At 49.5% G+C, this 16111-nt stretch overlaps 1 protein-coding gene across 1 annotated transcript; it reads left to right on the forward strand.

The window, feature by feature from the left end:
* The first annotated feature begins 3379 nt into the window (after positions 1–3379).
* On the forward strand, positions 3380–6355 carry LOC134204024 (uncharacterized). Its single transcript, XM_062678859.1, has one exon. The coding sequence runs from the start codon at positions 3380–3382 to the stop codon at positions 6353–6355; it is 2976 nt and encodes a 991-aa protein (XP_062534843.1).
* Positions 6356–16111: the final 9756 nt, after the last annotated feature.

The raw sequence follows: 16111 nt of genomic DNA on the forward strand, positions 1-16111 counted from the left end.
AGATAACCACCATAAACCTGTTATAAGAGTATTTAGAAATCCTTTTTAAACCGCCTGCAAAAAAGGGAATTTGGCTGCGGCAGCTGTCAGAAATCTTGCTTTGAAAAACAGGGAAACAAAACTTTGCAGAAAAATAATAACAACATAAAATGTTGATGAAAATCATGATGAGGATGACTACTAAAAATATTATTTTCGGATTGTTTTACAATGTGCTTACATCGGAATGATGTGCGCGTTCAATTTCATGGTGAAAACTAGGAAAAAAGTAAGATTGAACACCACGCGCTCTCAAAATAATGTAGTTTTGGCCATTATATTTATAATAATTGTAGCAGCAATATCCCTAATTTCCCTTGAATATATTGATATTTCTCCCCAATATATTTCTAATGAAAATCAATGATCAAAAAAAGGGTTTTACGCGGTGAAAACATTACCTAATCATGCTGTTCTGGCACCACTGCTGGGCGAGCAGACGAACTGCGTTGACATCTAGAAACGTCAATGAGCGGGAGAATGAAGGGGAAAAATATAACGTGTTTGAAGTATAGATATTCCATGAGATTGAATTCAATTAAAATTTATAAGTTTATTGCTAGATTTTGGTGTGCATTGGAGTTTATTTGGTGAATAGGAAGGCAGCGAGCTTGGAACTCATTTAATTTCTTAAAGTTGTAATTTCATTGAGAATAGCGTTGGTGAGAAATGATAGTAACCGAATGAGGGTTAGAATCTAACCACGTATTGTTGAATCTCGTTTAACTTAGGGCTGCCTCGCTGGTTCGGTTTAATCGCCTTAGTCCTACTAGCCAATAAGTGAGTGAAGCTGGATATACCGGATGCAGGGAAAGAAGTAGATTCGGATAAGGTCAAGTAAGGGAAGACTGAATGTAAGTTGGAATACCCGTTGTTAAAAAACTATTAATTGAAAAATATATTCATTCTAGCTTTGAGCTGTAAACTCAAAAGAAACACAGCTGCTTCAAAGAATCTTCTACCTATCCGAACAAACTCAAAGATTCACTCCCAAAGATGTCGCTGGACGGATTCGACTGTAAAAAGTGCGATCAGCCAAACACTAAAGACAACATGGTGATGTGTGGCGAATGTATGGAATGGTATCATCTAAGCTGCGCGGGTGTTTCGCCGGGAGTGGAGAATCGGCCGTGGAATTGTGAAACATGCCCTCCATTGGCTCCCGCTCAGACATCTAAACCGAACAAAGGGAAGAACGGTAAAAAAGCACCCACGAAGAAGTCTACAACAAGCGGCCAAGCCCCAGAAGAGCCGACTGCTGCTATTTCGAAAAATGATGAGATTAACAAAGATTGCAAGGGTACAAGAGCTTCGTCGGCTACTGGTGCTATACCGAAGAATTTGTTGGTAAGAGGCGCATTTTCTGCCAATGGCGGATCACCTAAATGCTCAGAAAACCCTAAACGAGCAGGTACAGCGCACGGATCTATACGTTCCGGCGCCCCCAGTTCCCGCGCCCTAGCGCAAATGGCGTTGGAACGATTGAAGGAAAAGCAAGATTTGGAAATGCAGAAAATAGACAATCAGCGAAAAGAAGTGGAAAAAGAAAAGGAGCGTCTACGGAAAGAGAAGGAGTTAGAAGAGCAGGAAAATGCCCTCACCAGAAAGCGACTACAAATGTTAGAACAATTTCTGGAAGAGAAGCATGGCCTGGAAGAACAAATAGCGGAGGATGAAGCACAATCTCAACGGTCATCTCGTAGCGGAACGTCCTTGACACGGAAATGGTTGGCAGACCAACAGTCTCGTAATAGAATAAGACGAATCTTATTAGAAGAGGAGGAAGAAGAAACATCAGGTATACAAGAGCTTCCTGTAGCGGATTTAGCGATCGAAAGGAAAGTGATTAAAAATGCAGCCGATATCAATCCGGCACACCAACGTATGAACGTTAATGCCGAGATATTCCAACAAAATGAGCGTGCAATCGAAGCAGGTTTGGACATCGGCGGAAGAGATGCACCCATCGCACCACCGAGTGCAAACCAAATAGCCGCTAGGCAGCTGTGGCCAAAAAATTTGCCGACGTTCTCAGGTGACCCTGCGGAGTGGCCTATTTTCTACAGCAGCTACCTCGATTCAAACGCTGCCTGTGGATTTTCTTCTGTGGAAAATATCATTCGGTTAAGGGAATGTCTTAAAGGCTCCGCGCGTGAAGCGGTCGTAACAAAGTTGATGTTTCCACATGCGGTTCCTTCGATAATCGAAACCCTTCGTAGACTGTATGGACGACCAGAACTACTCGTTAAACACCTATTGGGGAAAGTTCGACACCTGGAAGCACCGAAGCCCGAACGACTCGATAGTCTGATTAATTTTGGGATGGCAGTTCAGCAATTGTGCGATCACCTAGAGGCCGCAAATCTGCGTGGCCATTTGACAAACCCGACCTTGCTGGAAGAACTTGTGGAAAAATTACCAGCCACGATAAAACTCGACTGGGTTAGACACAAACGAGCACTCTCACACAGCCGAAATGTGATGATCGCCATAAAGACAGACCGAAGCAATACCAGAAGGCTCACATTCATGCCCACAACGAGAGCGTCGAAATTCCCGAGAACAACCCAACGAGAACGCCTTGCCCGATTTGCACGAAACTTGACCACCGTGTACGAAATTGCGAACAATTCAAGCGAATGAACATCGAGGCTCGCTTGCAAGCAGTTAATAGATACAGACTATGTGAGGTGTGTCTTTATAACCACGGCAATTGGGCGTGTAAAACGAGATTCTTCTGCAATATCGATAATTGCCGAGCACGACATCATCCTCTGTTGCATCAAGAAGGAGCCGTGACCGTAGTACAGGCTGATTGCAAAGCACATCGGGTTGCAGTAGCAACTGTGTTATTCCGGGTGGTACCCATCACACTATACAATGGCAAAAAAAGTATTGATACATTCGCCTTCCTCGACGAAGGCTCCTCGCACACCCTTCTAGACGCCAGCATTACTCGCAGCCTCGGAGTCGTTGGCGTTCAAGAACCCTTGGAGTTAACGTGGACGTCAAACATAGTTCGAGAAGAGAAAACATCGGAGCGCGTTGATTTGATGATATCGGCGAGGGGAGGACAAACACGACACCGACTCTCGGCCGTACGTACAGTTCGTGCACTAAACTTGCCAAAACAAGACATGGATCTAAACAAAATTACCAAGCAGTTCAAACATCTAAATGATATACCAATTTCCTCGTTTCGGAATGCGGAACCGAAATTGCTCATAGGATTGCAGAACCTGGAGCTGTTTTCACCAATTGAGAGTCGATTGCACGATTGCCAGGAGTTATCTGCAAGTTTCGAGAAAGGCGGATTGGATTTGGAGGAGATATCGAAAAGATGTTCCACCAAATTCGAATTATACCAGAGGACACACACTCGCAACGATTTCTGTTCCGCTTCGATGTAACTCAACCACCAGATGTTTATATAATGGACGTTGCTACATTTGGTGCCACTTGCTCACCATGCTCAGCGCAGCATGTAATGCATCGGAATGCTGATGATAACGCGAAGGAATTCCCAGAAGCAGCAGCAGCAATCAAAGAAAAAACGTACATGGACGATTACTTCGACAGCGCTGACACCCCAGAAGAAGCCTCAGAGAGAGCCACTCAAGTAAAACTGATTCATTCACGATGTGGGTTTAACATGCGGAACTGGGTCAGCAACAGCACTGGAGTATTGCAACGCTTAGGAGAAATGGCCGAACAGAAAATATTATCTTTCGACTGCAGTCAAGAAGAAAAACAACAGCGAGTGCTTGGAATAGCATGGGAACCTAAGAAGGATGTCTTTATATTCTCTACTAGCTGGCACAGCGACCTGGCCCCGTACGTATTCGAAGAGCTCCGACCAACTAAACGAATAATTCTTCGCATCGTTATGAGCCTTTTCGACCCGCTGGGGTTGCTTGCACCATTCTTAATTCATGGTCGGATGTTGATACAAGACCTATGGCGACGTGGCTTAGATTGGGACACCAAAGTGAGCGATAAGGAGCTCGAGAAGTGGCGACGATGGGTCAATATGCTGCCGGCAATTAGTCGTCTGGAGATCCCTCGCTGCTACTTTGGGGATGCGCATCCCTGCTCGTATGACTCGTTGCAGTTGCATATTTTTACCGACGCCAGCGAGTTGGGCTACGGCTGCGCGGCATACTTTCGTATCGTGTACAACGGAACGGTGCGATGTTCGTTAGTAATGGCTCGTAGTAAGGTTGCGCCGCTCAAATATCTCTCTATCCCGAGAATGGAACTACAAGCGGCGCTTTTGGGAGCAAGAATGCTGCGTACTATCAGCGAAAACCATACCTTGCCAATTAATGAGAAATACATCCACACCGATGCAGAAGTAGTTTTGGCTTGGATCCGTTCCCAACATCGTAACTATAAACAATTTGTCGCATATCGAGTGGGAGAAATTTTGTCTCTAACTAAGCCCTACAATTGGCGACATGTGCCATCTAGGGAGAACCTCGCAGACTGCTTGACTAAATGGGGCAAAGATACAGAACCGGACTCCAACGGAAGGTGGCTTAATGGAAAAAACTCGTTCCTTTATCGTGACATGCATAGTTGGCCGAAGCAGAAGCAAATTGCCGAAACTAGCGAGGAACTTAGGGCACATATTCTACTGCACCATATATCAGTACCAGAAGGGCTTGTAGACATCGCACGATTCTCGAAATGGAGAGTGCTACTTAGGGCGGTGGCGCTAGCTCTTCGTTTTATATCAAACTGCCGTCGTAAATCGAATAAATTGCCAATCGAGGTAGTGAAGGCTACGGAGAATCAAAGAAGATGCTTATTGAGATCGATTCCTGCTGAGGTCGTTCCTCTACGTCAAAATGAGTACTTACTAGCAGAACATATTTTGTGGCGTTTAGCACAAACCGATTGTTATCCAGATGAAATCAGAACACTGTTAAATAACCGGGACGAATCAGATCCTATCAAGTTGTCGAGTATCGAGAAATCCAGCCCCCTTTACAAACTGTCTCCCTTTGCCGATGAATTTGGTGTCATTCGAGTAGAGGGACGGACCGCCAACGCGAGCTACGCCACATTCGACGCTCGCTTTCCAGTGATACTGCCGAATAATCACTCAATCACTAAGTTATTGGTCGACGACTATCATCGCCGATACGGTCATGCTAACCGTGAGACAGTAGTTAATGAGGTCCGTCAACGCTTCCACATATTTAACTTGCGATCAACTATAGACAAAGCGATGAAGAGTTGTCAGCGTTGTAAAATAGCAAAATGTCAACCCCGGAACCCTCGTATGGCTCCACTTCCTCTTGAGCGCTTAACACCACATGTACGACCGTTTAGCTATGTGGGCGTAGATTATCTTGGACCCCTGGAGATATCAGTAGGACGTCGAAAGGAGAAGCGATACGTGGCCGTCTTTACCTGTCTTGTTACCCGTGCTGTACATTTGGAGGTAGCACATAACCTTTCAACTGATTCTTGCATCATGGCTATACGTAGATTTGTCCGAAAGCGTGGACCACCGGTTGAGATATGCTCGGACAACGGGACTAACTTTGTTGGTGCTAGCAACGAATTGGCCGAACAAATAAGGAACATCAACGGCGAATGCGCCGACACATTTACTGATGCACGCACTAAGTGGACGTTCAACCCCCCTTCTGCACCCCATATGGGGGGTGTGTGGGAACGGATGGTAAGGAGCGTTAAAGAGGCAATGCGCGCACTCGACGATGGGCGTAGACTGAATGACGAAATCCTACTGACAGTCTTAGCAGAAGCGGAAAGTTTCATCAATTCTCGGCCACTGACTTACATGCCTCAAGTATCAACGGATACCGAAGCGATCACGCCCAATCATTTCATTTTGGGGAGCTCATCCGGAGCACAGGATCCATTAGGCACTCCAACGAACTGGGCCTCTGCGTTGAGGAGCAGTTATCAGCGGTCACAATTCCTATCGGACGCAGTCTGGAATCGCTGGTTGAAAGAGTACTTTCCAACTTTGAACAAGAGATCTAAATGGTTTGCAGAGAGTAAGCCAGTGAAAGTGGGAGACTTGGTGTATGTGGCCGATGGACATCGACGAGCGTGGATACGAGGTAAAGTTCAACAAGTGATCTTCGGAAGTGATGGCAGGATCCGCCAAGCGATTGTTCGAACAGCTAGCGGCAGAGAGCTGAAGCGTCCGGTTGTTAAGTTGGCGATCATGGAAGTAACAAGCGGTGAATCCTACGAGGACCTTACAGGACCCCAACAGGATTCACAAGGCGGGGGATGTTCTGGCACCACTGCTGGGCGAGCAGACGAACTGCGTTGACATCTAGAAACGTCAATGAGCGGGAGAATGAAGGGGAAAAATATAACGTGTTTGAAGTATAGATATTCCATGAGATTGAATTCAATTAAAATTTATAAGTTTATTGCTAGATTTTGGTGTGCATTGGAGTTTATTTGGTGAATAGGAAGGCAGCGAGCTTGGAACTCATTTAATTTCTTAAAGTTGTAATTTCATTGAGAATAGCGTTGGTGAGAAATGATAGTAACCGAATGAGGGTTAGAATCTAACCACGTATTGTTGAATCTCGTTTAACTTAGGGCTGCCTCGCTGGTTCGGTTTAATCGCCTTAGTCCTACTAGCCAATAAGTGAGTGAAGCTGGATATACCGGATGCAGGGAAAGAAGTAGATTCGGATAAGGTCAAGTAAGGGAAGACTGAATGTAAGTTGGAATACCCGTTGTTAAAAAACTATTAATTGAAAAATATATTCATTCTAGCTTTGAGCTGTAAACTCAAAAGAAACACAGCTGCTTCAAAGAATCTTCTACCTATCCGAACACATGCATGTCAGTGATAAATTTTACCGACTTGAAAATGATTCTCCATTTTCAATATGGCCATCATAAATTTCGATTAGAAAAATGTTGCTCTTAATAAACACCTTTATAAACTCTTTGCAATGCAAATATTCTTATTGGGGTTACTCATTTCACCACATTACGACCAAAATTTTTGGTTTTGATCGAGCTGTGGAAATAGGATTTATCACACTCTCCATCACAACTGTAGAGTCGCTCATAAGGTCAATAAGCTTTTGACGTTTGAATCTTTTTCAGCATATTTATGAGAGGTTTATTGATAGCAATAAGATCGACAATAAAACTGAACAACTAGCTATGGTGATTGCTATTATAAATCCGCTATAAGAATTAAATAAATCCAAGAAGCATAGAAATTGTTACTTGGGAAGTGTCCTTAAGCCTTTTCGATGTTTTCATCAATAGAAACAAGAATACCAAACCATTTCAATGTGCAGACGCAAAGTTTACAAAACCAGCAACATTTCACAGTGATTTCCTTATCAAATCAAAAAGGTTTTTGAGACTTTCTAACGCATTTAAAATGTGTTTTAAAAATGGGCTTGGGGCAAAACGCCCACAAGCCAATGTAAAATGACCAAGAAGTCTAAATGTCGATGAAAATGCAAAAATAAGCAACAAAAGAGAATGGCGATAACTCTTTGTCCTCATCTGCAGAGGATACCTATTATTTTTTTATTTAGATAACATCTAAACAGATAACACTGAATCAACAATTTGACGCCACAATGCACGGTTCGAGGCCGCATCTCTCCATCCTCGGATACGCCCCACGCTCGCCAAGTCGTTCTGCACCTGGTCTGCCCATCGCGCTCGCTGCGCTCCACGTCGTCTCGTACCTGCCGGATCGGAAGCGAACACCATCTTTGCAGGGTTGCTGTCCGGCATTCTTGCAACATGCCCTGCCCATCGTACCCTTCCGGCTTTAGCTACCTTCTGGATACTGGGTTCGCCGTAGAGCTGGGCGAGCTCATGGTTCATTCTTCGCCGCCACACACCGTCTTCTTGCACACCGCCAAAGATGGTCCTAAGCACCCGTCTTTCGAATACTCCGAGTGCTTGCAAGTCCTCCTCGAGCATTGTCCATGTTTCATGTCCGTAGAGGACAACCGGTCTTATAAGCGTCTTGTGCATGACACATTTGGTGCGGTGGCGAATCTTTTTCGACCGCAGTTTCTTCTGGAGCCCGTAGTAGGCCCGACTTCCACAGATGATGCGCCTTCGTATTTCACAACTAACGTTGTTGTCAGCCGTTAGCAAGGATCCGAGGTAGACGAATTCCTCGACCACCTCGAAAGTATCCCCGTCTATCGTAACATTGCTTCCCAGGCGGGCCCTGTCGCACTAGGTTCCGCCCACAAGCATGTACTTTGTCTTTGACGCATTCACCACCAGTCCAACTTTTGTTGCTTCACGTTTCAGGCGGGTGTACAGTTCTGCCACCTTTGCAAATGTTCGGCCGACAATGTCCATGTCATCCGCGAAGCAAATAAATTGACTGGATCTGTTGAAAATCGTACCCCGGCTGTTACACCCGGCTCTCCGCATGACACCTTCTAGCGCAATGTTGAACAACAGGCATGAAAGTCCATCACCTTGTCTTAGTCCCCGGCGCGATTCGAACGAACTGGAGTGTTCGTCCGAAATCTTCACACAGTTTTGCACACCATCCACCGTTGCTTTGATCAGTCTGGTAAGCTTCCCAGGGAAGCTGTTCTCGTCCATAATTTTCCATAGCTCTACGCGGTCTATACTGTCGTATGCCGACTTGAAATCAACGAACAGATGGTGCGTTGGGACCTGGTATTCACGGCATTTTTGAAGGATTTGCCGTACAGTAAAGATCTGGTCCGTTGTCGAGCGGCCGCCAACGAAGCCGGCTTGATAACTTCCCACGAACTCGTTCACTAATGGTGACAGACGACGGAAGATGATCTGGGCTATCACTTTGTAGGCGGCATTAAGGATGGTGATCGCTCGAAAGTTCTCACACTCCAGTTTGTCGCCTTTCTTGTAGATGGGGCATATAACCCCTTCCTTCCACTCCTCCGGTAGCTGTTCGGTTTCCCAGATTCTGACTATCAGTTTGTGCAGGCAAGTGGCCAGCTTTTCCGGGCCCATCTTGATGAGCTCAGCTCCGATACCATCCTTACCAGCTGCTTTATTGGTCTTCAGCTGTTGAATGGCATCCTTAACTTCCCTCAAGGTGGGGGCTGGTTGGCTTCCATTGTCCGCTGAACTGACGTAGTCATCTCCTCCGCTGCCTAGACTTTCACTGCCTGTAATCTCAGCGCCATTCAGATGTTCCTCGTAGTGCTGCTTCCACCTTTCGATCACCACACGTTCGTCCGTCAAGATGCTCCCATCCTTATCCCGGCACATTTCGGCTCGCGGCACGAAGCCTTTGCGGGATGCGTTGAGCTTCTGATAGAACTTGCGTGTATCTTGAGAACGGCACAGCTGTTCCATCTCCTCGCACTCCGCTTCTTCCAGGCGGCGTTTCTTGGCGGGCAGCGTAGTTCGCCTCCGCGCGGTGCTCGCTGGAAACGATAGCGTATCAACGGCAGTTGAAGGGCTAGGCGGCTAAATGGACTACAAACGAGGGAGCGCGGTAGCGCATTGAGACTTAGGCTGCCATTTAAGTCTCAATTACGGTTATGGCAGGCGTGTTAAAGGTTGTGTGTTTTGTATATTGTTATATTGTGTATTGCGAGGGCTGACAGCCGAGTCATTCTACTCCCTTAGTAGAGCCGGGTGAAACCGACTCGAAGAAACGGCGGGTGGGCTACTGGCGAGGCTGCCTTCCGTCCCATAAAACCGTGGCGGGCCTTGCGGCACGCTGTCCAATTCTGCTGTCTGGTTGGTGACCAGACGGAAGTAAACTCAGATGAACTCCCCTGACTAACGCCGATCTGGCTCTGAACACGAAAGTGTCAACCCACGCATGGCCTCCCTGCTTGCTAGCAAGCATAGACAACCATGAGATCATAGAGGCGACTACTTCAGTAGGATTCGATGGCAGCTGCAAGGGGACCCATGAGCCATGTCTACTCCAGTTTCAAGAGGTAGGGGCACCGTAGGCGCAACGGGAGACCCCTTCGCAAGTAGGGGTCTAGCGAGGTCTCCTCTCACTAGGGAGGAGAATGGTGTTGAGGCAGTAGCTGGTTTGCACGGGACCAGCACTGCCCCAGCGGGAGGGGTTGACAGCCAGAGCGATGCTCAGGTAGTCAACACACCAGGCGAGCCTCTAACCGGTATCCGGTTAGTCGCCAAGCAGCTCGATGAGATCATCGAGTTCACGAGCGGTCGAAATAATATCAGCAAGGATCTGAAACAGAAACTTCTGGTACTTCGACAGTCGGTTCAAGCGGTAAAACGCGAACATGGCACGCTCACCAGGAGGGAGGTTGGAAGCGAGAAGGGGGCAGGACCCTTCTCCTTCCTTGGAGGGAAGGCTTCGACGCAAGAGGTGATTGGTACCACCCGAGTGTCGGCGAGGGAGGGACTGCGGCGCGCTCCAAACGCGCCCGGCAGCAGTCAGAGGGTCGGTCCGGTAACGTTAAGCGGCGCCTTACTGTTACGGACAGCGGTACGGTCGAGTCCGATAGGGCGCCCGATCGTCGAGAGAGGGCACCCAATCAGGCGAAACCACGAGGGAAGGGCAACGGTGCGGCCCAGGCTACTAAACCCAAGGGTGATGGTAGCCAACCTGCGACGACTGCTCAGCGGACCGAAAATCCCTGGCAGCTCGTTAGCAGATCTAAGAGGAGGAGAGGGTCCTCACCCCGCAAGGAAACTTAGGGACAGAGGCGAAGCCTTGTTGGTCAAGACCGACAAAGAGAGGTACGCCGACGTTCTTAAGACCATGCGAGGTGCGAGCAAAAACTTTCGACACTGGGTGAGGACGTGCGAAGCGTCAGACGCACCAAGGCAGGCGAACTGATCTTGGTGCTGAAGCGTGGAGCAAAGGCGAGCGGTACCGCCTATAAGAGGTTGGCCCAGGAGGTCCTGGGTGAGGGAGTGGAAGTGAGGTCTCTGGGCACCGAGGTGACCCTCCGGTGTAAACAGCTGGATGAAGTCACCGAGGCAGAGGACCTCATTTCGTCTTTAAAGGTACAGTGCGATATAGAAGTCGAGCGGTCTTCTATTCGTCTTAGAGGTGGACCTTTTGGCACGCAGGTAGCTTGGTTCTGTTACCGGTAGCGGACGCCAAAAAGGTTTTGGCGGTCAGGAGACTGAAGGTTGGATGGTCAATATGCCCAGTAAGCATATTCCAGCCACCTTTAGTCGAAAAGTGTCTAAGGTGCTTCGAATCTGGTCACAAGTCATGGGAGTGCAAGGGGCCGAACCGAAGTAACCTGTGTCGTCGTTGTGGAGAGGAGGGACATTTTGCGCAGGCCTGCGATAAAGCACCAAGGTGCCTTATCTGCGCTAGTAGGAAGCAAGCCCGTAACCATGTAATGGGTGGACCTACTTGTACCTTCGGTGGCGGCAATAAGAAATCGCCGTGCGGGTAGCACAGCTGAATCTTAACCATTGTGCTACTGCCCAGCAGCTGCTGTGGCAGTCGGTCTCTGAGTCAGAGACCGACGTCGCTATTCTTGCAGATCCGTACCGTGTCCCTGTCAATAATGGAAACTGGGTCGCGGACGACTCCAAGATGGCGGCGATCTGCACAACGGGCCGGTTTCCGGTCCAAGAGGTCGTACACACACCTGTCGAAGGTGTCGCCATAGCTAAGATCAACGGGGTGTTCTATTGTAGCTGCTATGCCCCACCACGGTGGCCAATAGAGCAATTCACCCGGATGGTCGATAAGCTATCGTCCGACCTTGTAGGTCGGAAGCCGGTTGTCATAGCGGGGGACTTCAATGCTTGGGCGGTGGAGTGGGGAAGCCGCTGCACCAATCAGAGAGGTCAAGCTTTGCTAGAGGCTCTAGCAAAGTTGGAGGTCGTGTTAGTCAATGACGGCTCAACCAGCACGTTCCGTAGGAACGGGGTGGAGTCGTTCATCGACGTTACGTTCTGTAGCCCCAGCCCAGCCGGGGACTGAACTGGAGGGTCGACGAAGGTTACACCCACAGCGACCACCTAGCCATCCGCTACGTGATCAGCTGTGGTGTGCAGCAGTCGAGGTTGAGAAATCCCCGTCAGGTCCGTGGGTGGAAGGCCCAAAGCTTCGACAGCGAAGTATTCACCGCGGCGCTGGGACTGGAGGGTAACACCGACAGTCTTACAGGGGACGCACTGACAGCTGTCCTGTCACGTGCATGCGATGCCAGTATGCAGAGGAGGGCACCACCGAGGAACGGTAGACCTCCAGCATACTGGTGGAGTGCAGCAATCGCAGACCTTCGGTCAACCTGCCTTAGGGCTAGGCGAAGGATGCAGAGAGCTCGCTCTGAGCAGTTGAGGGATGAACGCCGCTTGACGTTCAAAGCTGCGAAGTTGGCCCTTAACAAGGCCATCAGTAGCAGTAAGAGGAAGTGTTTTGACAACCTATGCCTGAACGCCAATGCTAATCCCTGGGCGATGCCTACAGGATAGTAATGGCGAAGACCAGAGGTTGGCGCCTCCCGAACGGTCGCCGGAAAGGTTGAATCGCATTATCGAGGTTCTCTTCCCGTCCCATGCCACAAGCCCTTGGCCACCACCAGCACCGCAGAACGCGAGTGCTGAAGTGGCTGAAGTGGCAGCGGTGACGAACGAAGAGTTGCTTGCGGTGGCCCGAACCCTTGACACGAACAAAGCTCCGGGGCCCGACGGAGTTCCAAACCTCGCTCTGAAGGCAGCGATCATGGCTAACCCGGACATGTTCAGGACAGCCATGCAGAGATGCCTGGACGAGCGCAGTTTCCCCGATAGGTGGAAGAGACAGAAGCTGGTGCTGTTGCCGAAGCCTGAAACCACCAGGTGACCCATCGGCGTACAGACCAATCTGCCTACTGGACACCACAGGAAGTTGCTTGAGAGGATTATCCTCAACAGGCTTACCCCGTACACCGAAGGTACGAACGGCCTGTCAAGCAATCAGTTTGGGTTTCGTAAGGGTAGGTCCACGGTGGATGCTATCAACTCGGTTGTGAAAACTGCGGAAGTAGCGATACAACGCAAGCGGAGGGGAACTCGATTCTGTGCGATAGTGACGCTCGACGTCAAAAACGCATTCAACAGCGCAAGCTGGGATGCCATCGCGCTCTCGTTACTCCGGTTGGGCATTCCGGTGGGCCTGTACAACATTTTGGAAAGCTATTTCCAGAATCGCGTACTCTTATACGAGACCGATGAAGGGGAGGGTAGTGCTTCTATCAACGCAGGAGTCCCGCAGGGATCTATCATGGGCCTGGTGCTATGAAACACTATGTACGATAGTGTTTTAAGACTGAAGTTCCCCAGGTGTTAAGATCGTTGGCTTCGCCGACGACATAACGCTGGAGGTTTACGGAGAGTCGATTGAGGAAGTGGAACTTACGGCGGCCCACGCGATCGCTGTAGTAGAGGAATGGATGAGCTCAAGGCAGCTGGGGCTAGCTCATCACAAAACAGAGTTGGTTGTTGTTAACAACCGTAAGTCGGTACAGGAGGCAGTGGTTCGCGTGGGCGACTGTGAGATCATTTCCAAGCGGGAGGTGAAGCTCCTCGGGGTGCTGATCGACGATAGACTGAACTTCGGCAGTCACGTAGATTACGCCTGCACGAGAGCTTCGACAGCTATTGCGGCATTATCCAGGATGATGTCCAATAGCTCGGGAGTGCGCTCCAGCAGACGCAGGTTATTAGCTGGGGTTGCAGTATCTATCCTCAGATACGGCGGTCCAGCTTGGGCCTCGGCGCTTAGCGTCGAACGTAACCTGCAGAAGCTGGAGAGTGTACACAGGCTAGCGTGTCTCAGAGTGATAAGTGCCTACCGCACGGTATCACGGGATGCCGCTTGTGTGATTGCGTGTATGTTACCCATTGGACTAGTCATACGGGAAGACGAGGAGAGTTTCGACATGCGCGGAACCAGAGGAGCCCGTAAAGCCATTAGAGTCACTTCGACTATCAAGTGGCAACGGGACTGGGATAACTCTTCTAAGGGTAGGTGGACCCATCGGCTGATACCTAGCGTATCAAGATGGGTTAATAGGAGGCATGGGGAAGTTCACTTCCATCTGACACAGTTCCTGTCAGGCCATGGCTGCTTTAGGTGGTACCTACATAGGTTTGGGCATACGGACTCTCCTGTCTGCCCGGACTGCCCAGGGTCGACGAAACTGCCGAGCACGTACTATTCGTATGTCCTCGTTTCGTCGATGTTAAAAGCGGAATGCTAGAGGTGTGCGGGAGGGACACTACTCCGGATAATCTTATCCAGAGGATGTGTCAAGAGGTTGATAAGTGGAACGCGGTCTCGGCCGCTACCACTCAGATTGCCAGCATCTTGCAGCGCAATTGGCGCGCCGAGCAGCGGTCGGATAGCGCCGACTAGTGGGTAGCTAGTCTCGAGGGTGAGGTACCAGCGGGTAGTTGGTTAAGTAGTAGTGGAACTAGTGGGTAGCTAGTTATGAGGTAGAGGAACTAGTGGGTAGCTAGTTGTGATTTGAAGCTAGTGGGTAGCTAGTATGTGGGCGTGCGTAGTAGCCCCTCCCAGAAGTAATGGCGGAAAGGCTGTTCCGGGGAGACTCAGGGTCTGTGAACAGGGTGGTTTTAGCGGGTCGGCAATAGCTAAACCCCGTTCGCCGGTAGCCCACCGGTGTCTGGATGCAGATTCCCACCCTACTGGAAAAAAAAAAAAGGCGGCGTTTCTTCTCCTGAAAAAGGCGGGTCTGCTGTCTCCGCTTCCGTCTATAACGTTCCACGTTCTGCCGGGTACCTTGCTGCAGCGCGACCGCCCGCGCTGCATCCTTCTCCTCCAGAATCTGTCTGCACTTTTCGTCGAACCAATCGTTCCGTCGACTTCGACCCATATACCCGACGTTGTTCTCCGCTGCGTCGTTAATGGCTGCTTTAACTGTACTCCAACAGTCCTCAAGAGGGGCCCCATCGAGCTCACCCTCTTCCGGCAACGCTGCCTCGAGATGCTGCGCGTATGCAGTGGCGACATCAGGTTGCTTCAGTCGCTCTAGGGCGTACCGCGGCGGTCGTCGGTACCGAACATTGTTCATGACGGATAGTTTTGGGCGCAGTTTAACCATCACCAGATAGTGGTCAGAGTCGATGTTAGCGCCACGATATGTCCTGACGTCGATAATGTCGGAGAAGTGCCGTCCATCAATCAGAACGTGGTCGATTTGTGATTCTGTCTGCAGTGGTGATTTCCAGGTGTACCGATACGGGAGGCTGTGTTGGAAGTATGTGCTGCGAATGGCCATATTCGCTGAACTTTCCAATAGTCGGTCTAAACTCCTCCTCTTGGCCAACCTGAGCGTTCAAATCTCCTATGATGATTTTGACGTCGTGGCTTGGGCAGCTGTCGTTCCAGCTGCGCGTAGAATGCGTCCTTATCATCATCAGTGCTTCCGGAGTGTGGGCTATGGACGCTGATTATGCTGAAGTTGAAGAACCGGCCTTTGATCCTCAACCTGCACATTCTTTCATTGATCGGCCACCACCCGATCACGCGCCTTTGCATATCGCCCATCACTATGAAAGCTGTTCCCAGCTCGTGTGTGTTGCCGCAGCTCTGGTAGATGGTATGATTACCTCTAAACGTTCGCACCATTGATCCCTTCCAACAAACCTCCTGCAGCGCTACGATGCTGAGCACATCGGCGAGTATGCGTGTGCTCCCGATGAAGTTGAGAGATTTGCAGTTCCACGAACCGAGTTTCCAATCGCTAGTCCCTTTTCGTCGCAGTGGTCTTCGCCGATGGTTCCGGTCCGTACTCTCTTGTTGATTGTTCGTTGCTTATGATATTTTAAAGGCTGGCTTGCAGGGCCTGACACCAAACCCCCTAAATTTCCGGAGGACCATTCCTCCTTATTTCCGGTGGACCATGGTGCACAGTTTCACTTAGAGTCCCTCGCTGGCACTCGGACGATGATCAGCCGCCCCTAACATGGACGCTGTTGTGAGCCGATCCTGACATGGAGAACAGACGCTCAATAAGATTTGCACCTCCGGAGAGGAGCAAACCCCCCCTTCCCTGTCAGCATACGACCATAGTTCCCACCGGGATTGGTTACCCGATCTTCCCTAAGGTTGCTCGTATCC

The sequence above is a fragment of the Armigeres subalbatus genome, unplaced genomic scaffold (genome assembly GCF_024139115.2).
Source record: "Armigeres subalbatus isolate Guangzhou_Male unplaced genomic scaffold, GZ_Asu_2 Contig347, whole genome shotgun sequence".
Classification (NCBI taxonomy): Eukaryota; Metazoa; Arthropoda; class Insecta; order Diptera; family Culicidae; genus Armigeres; species Armigeres subalbatus.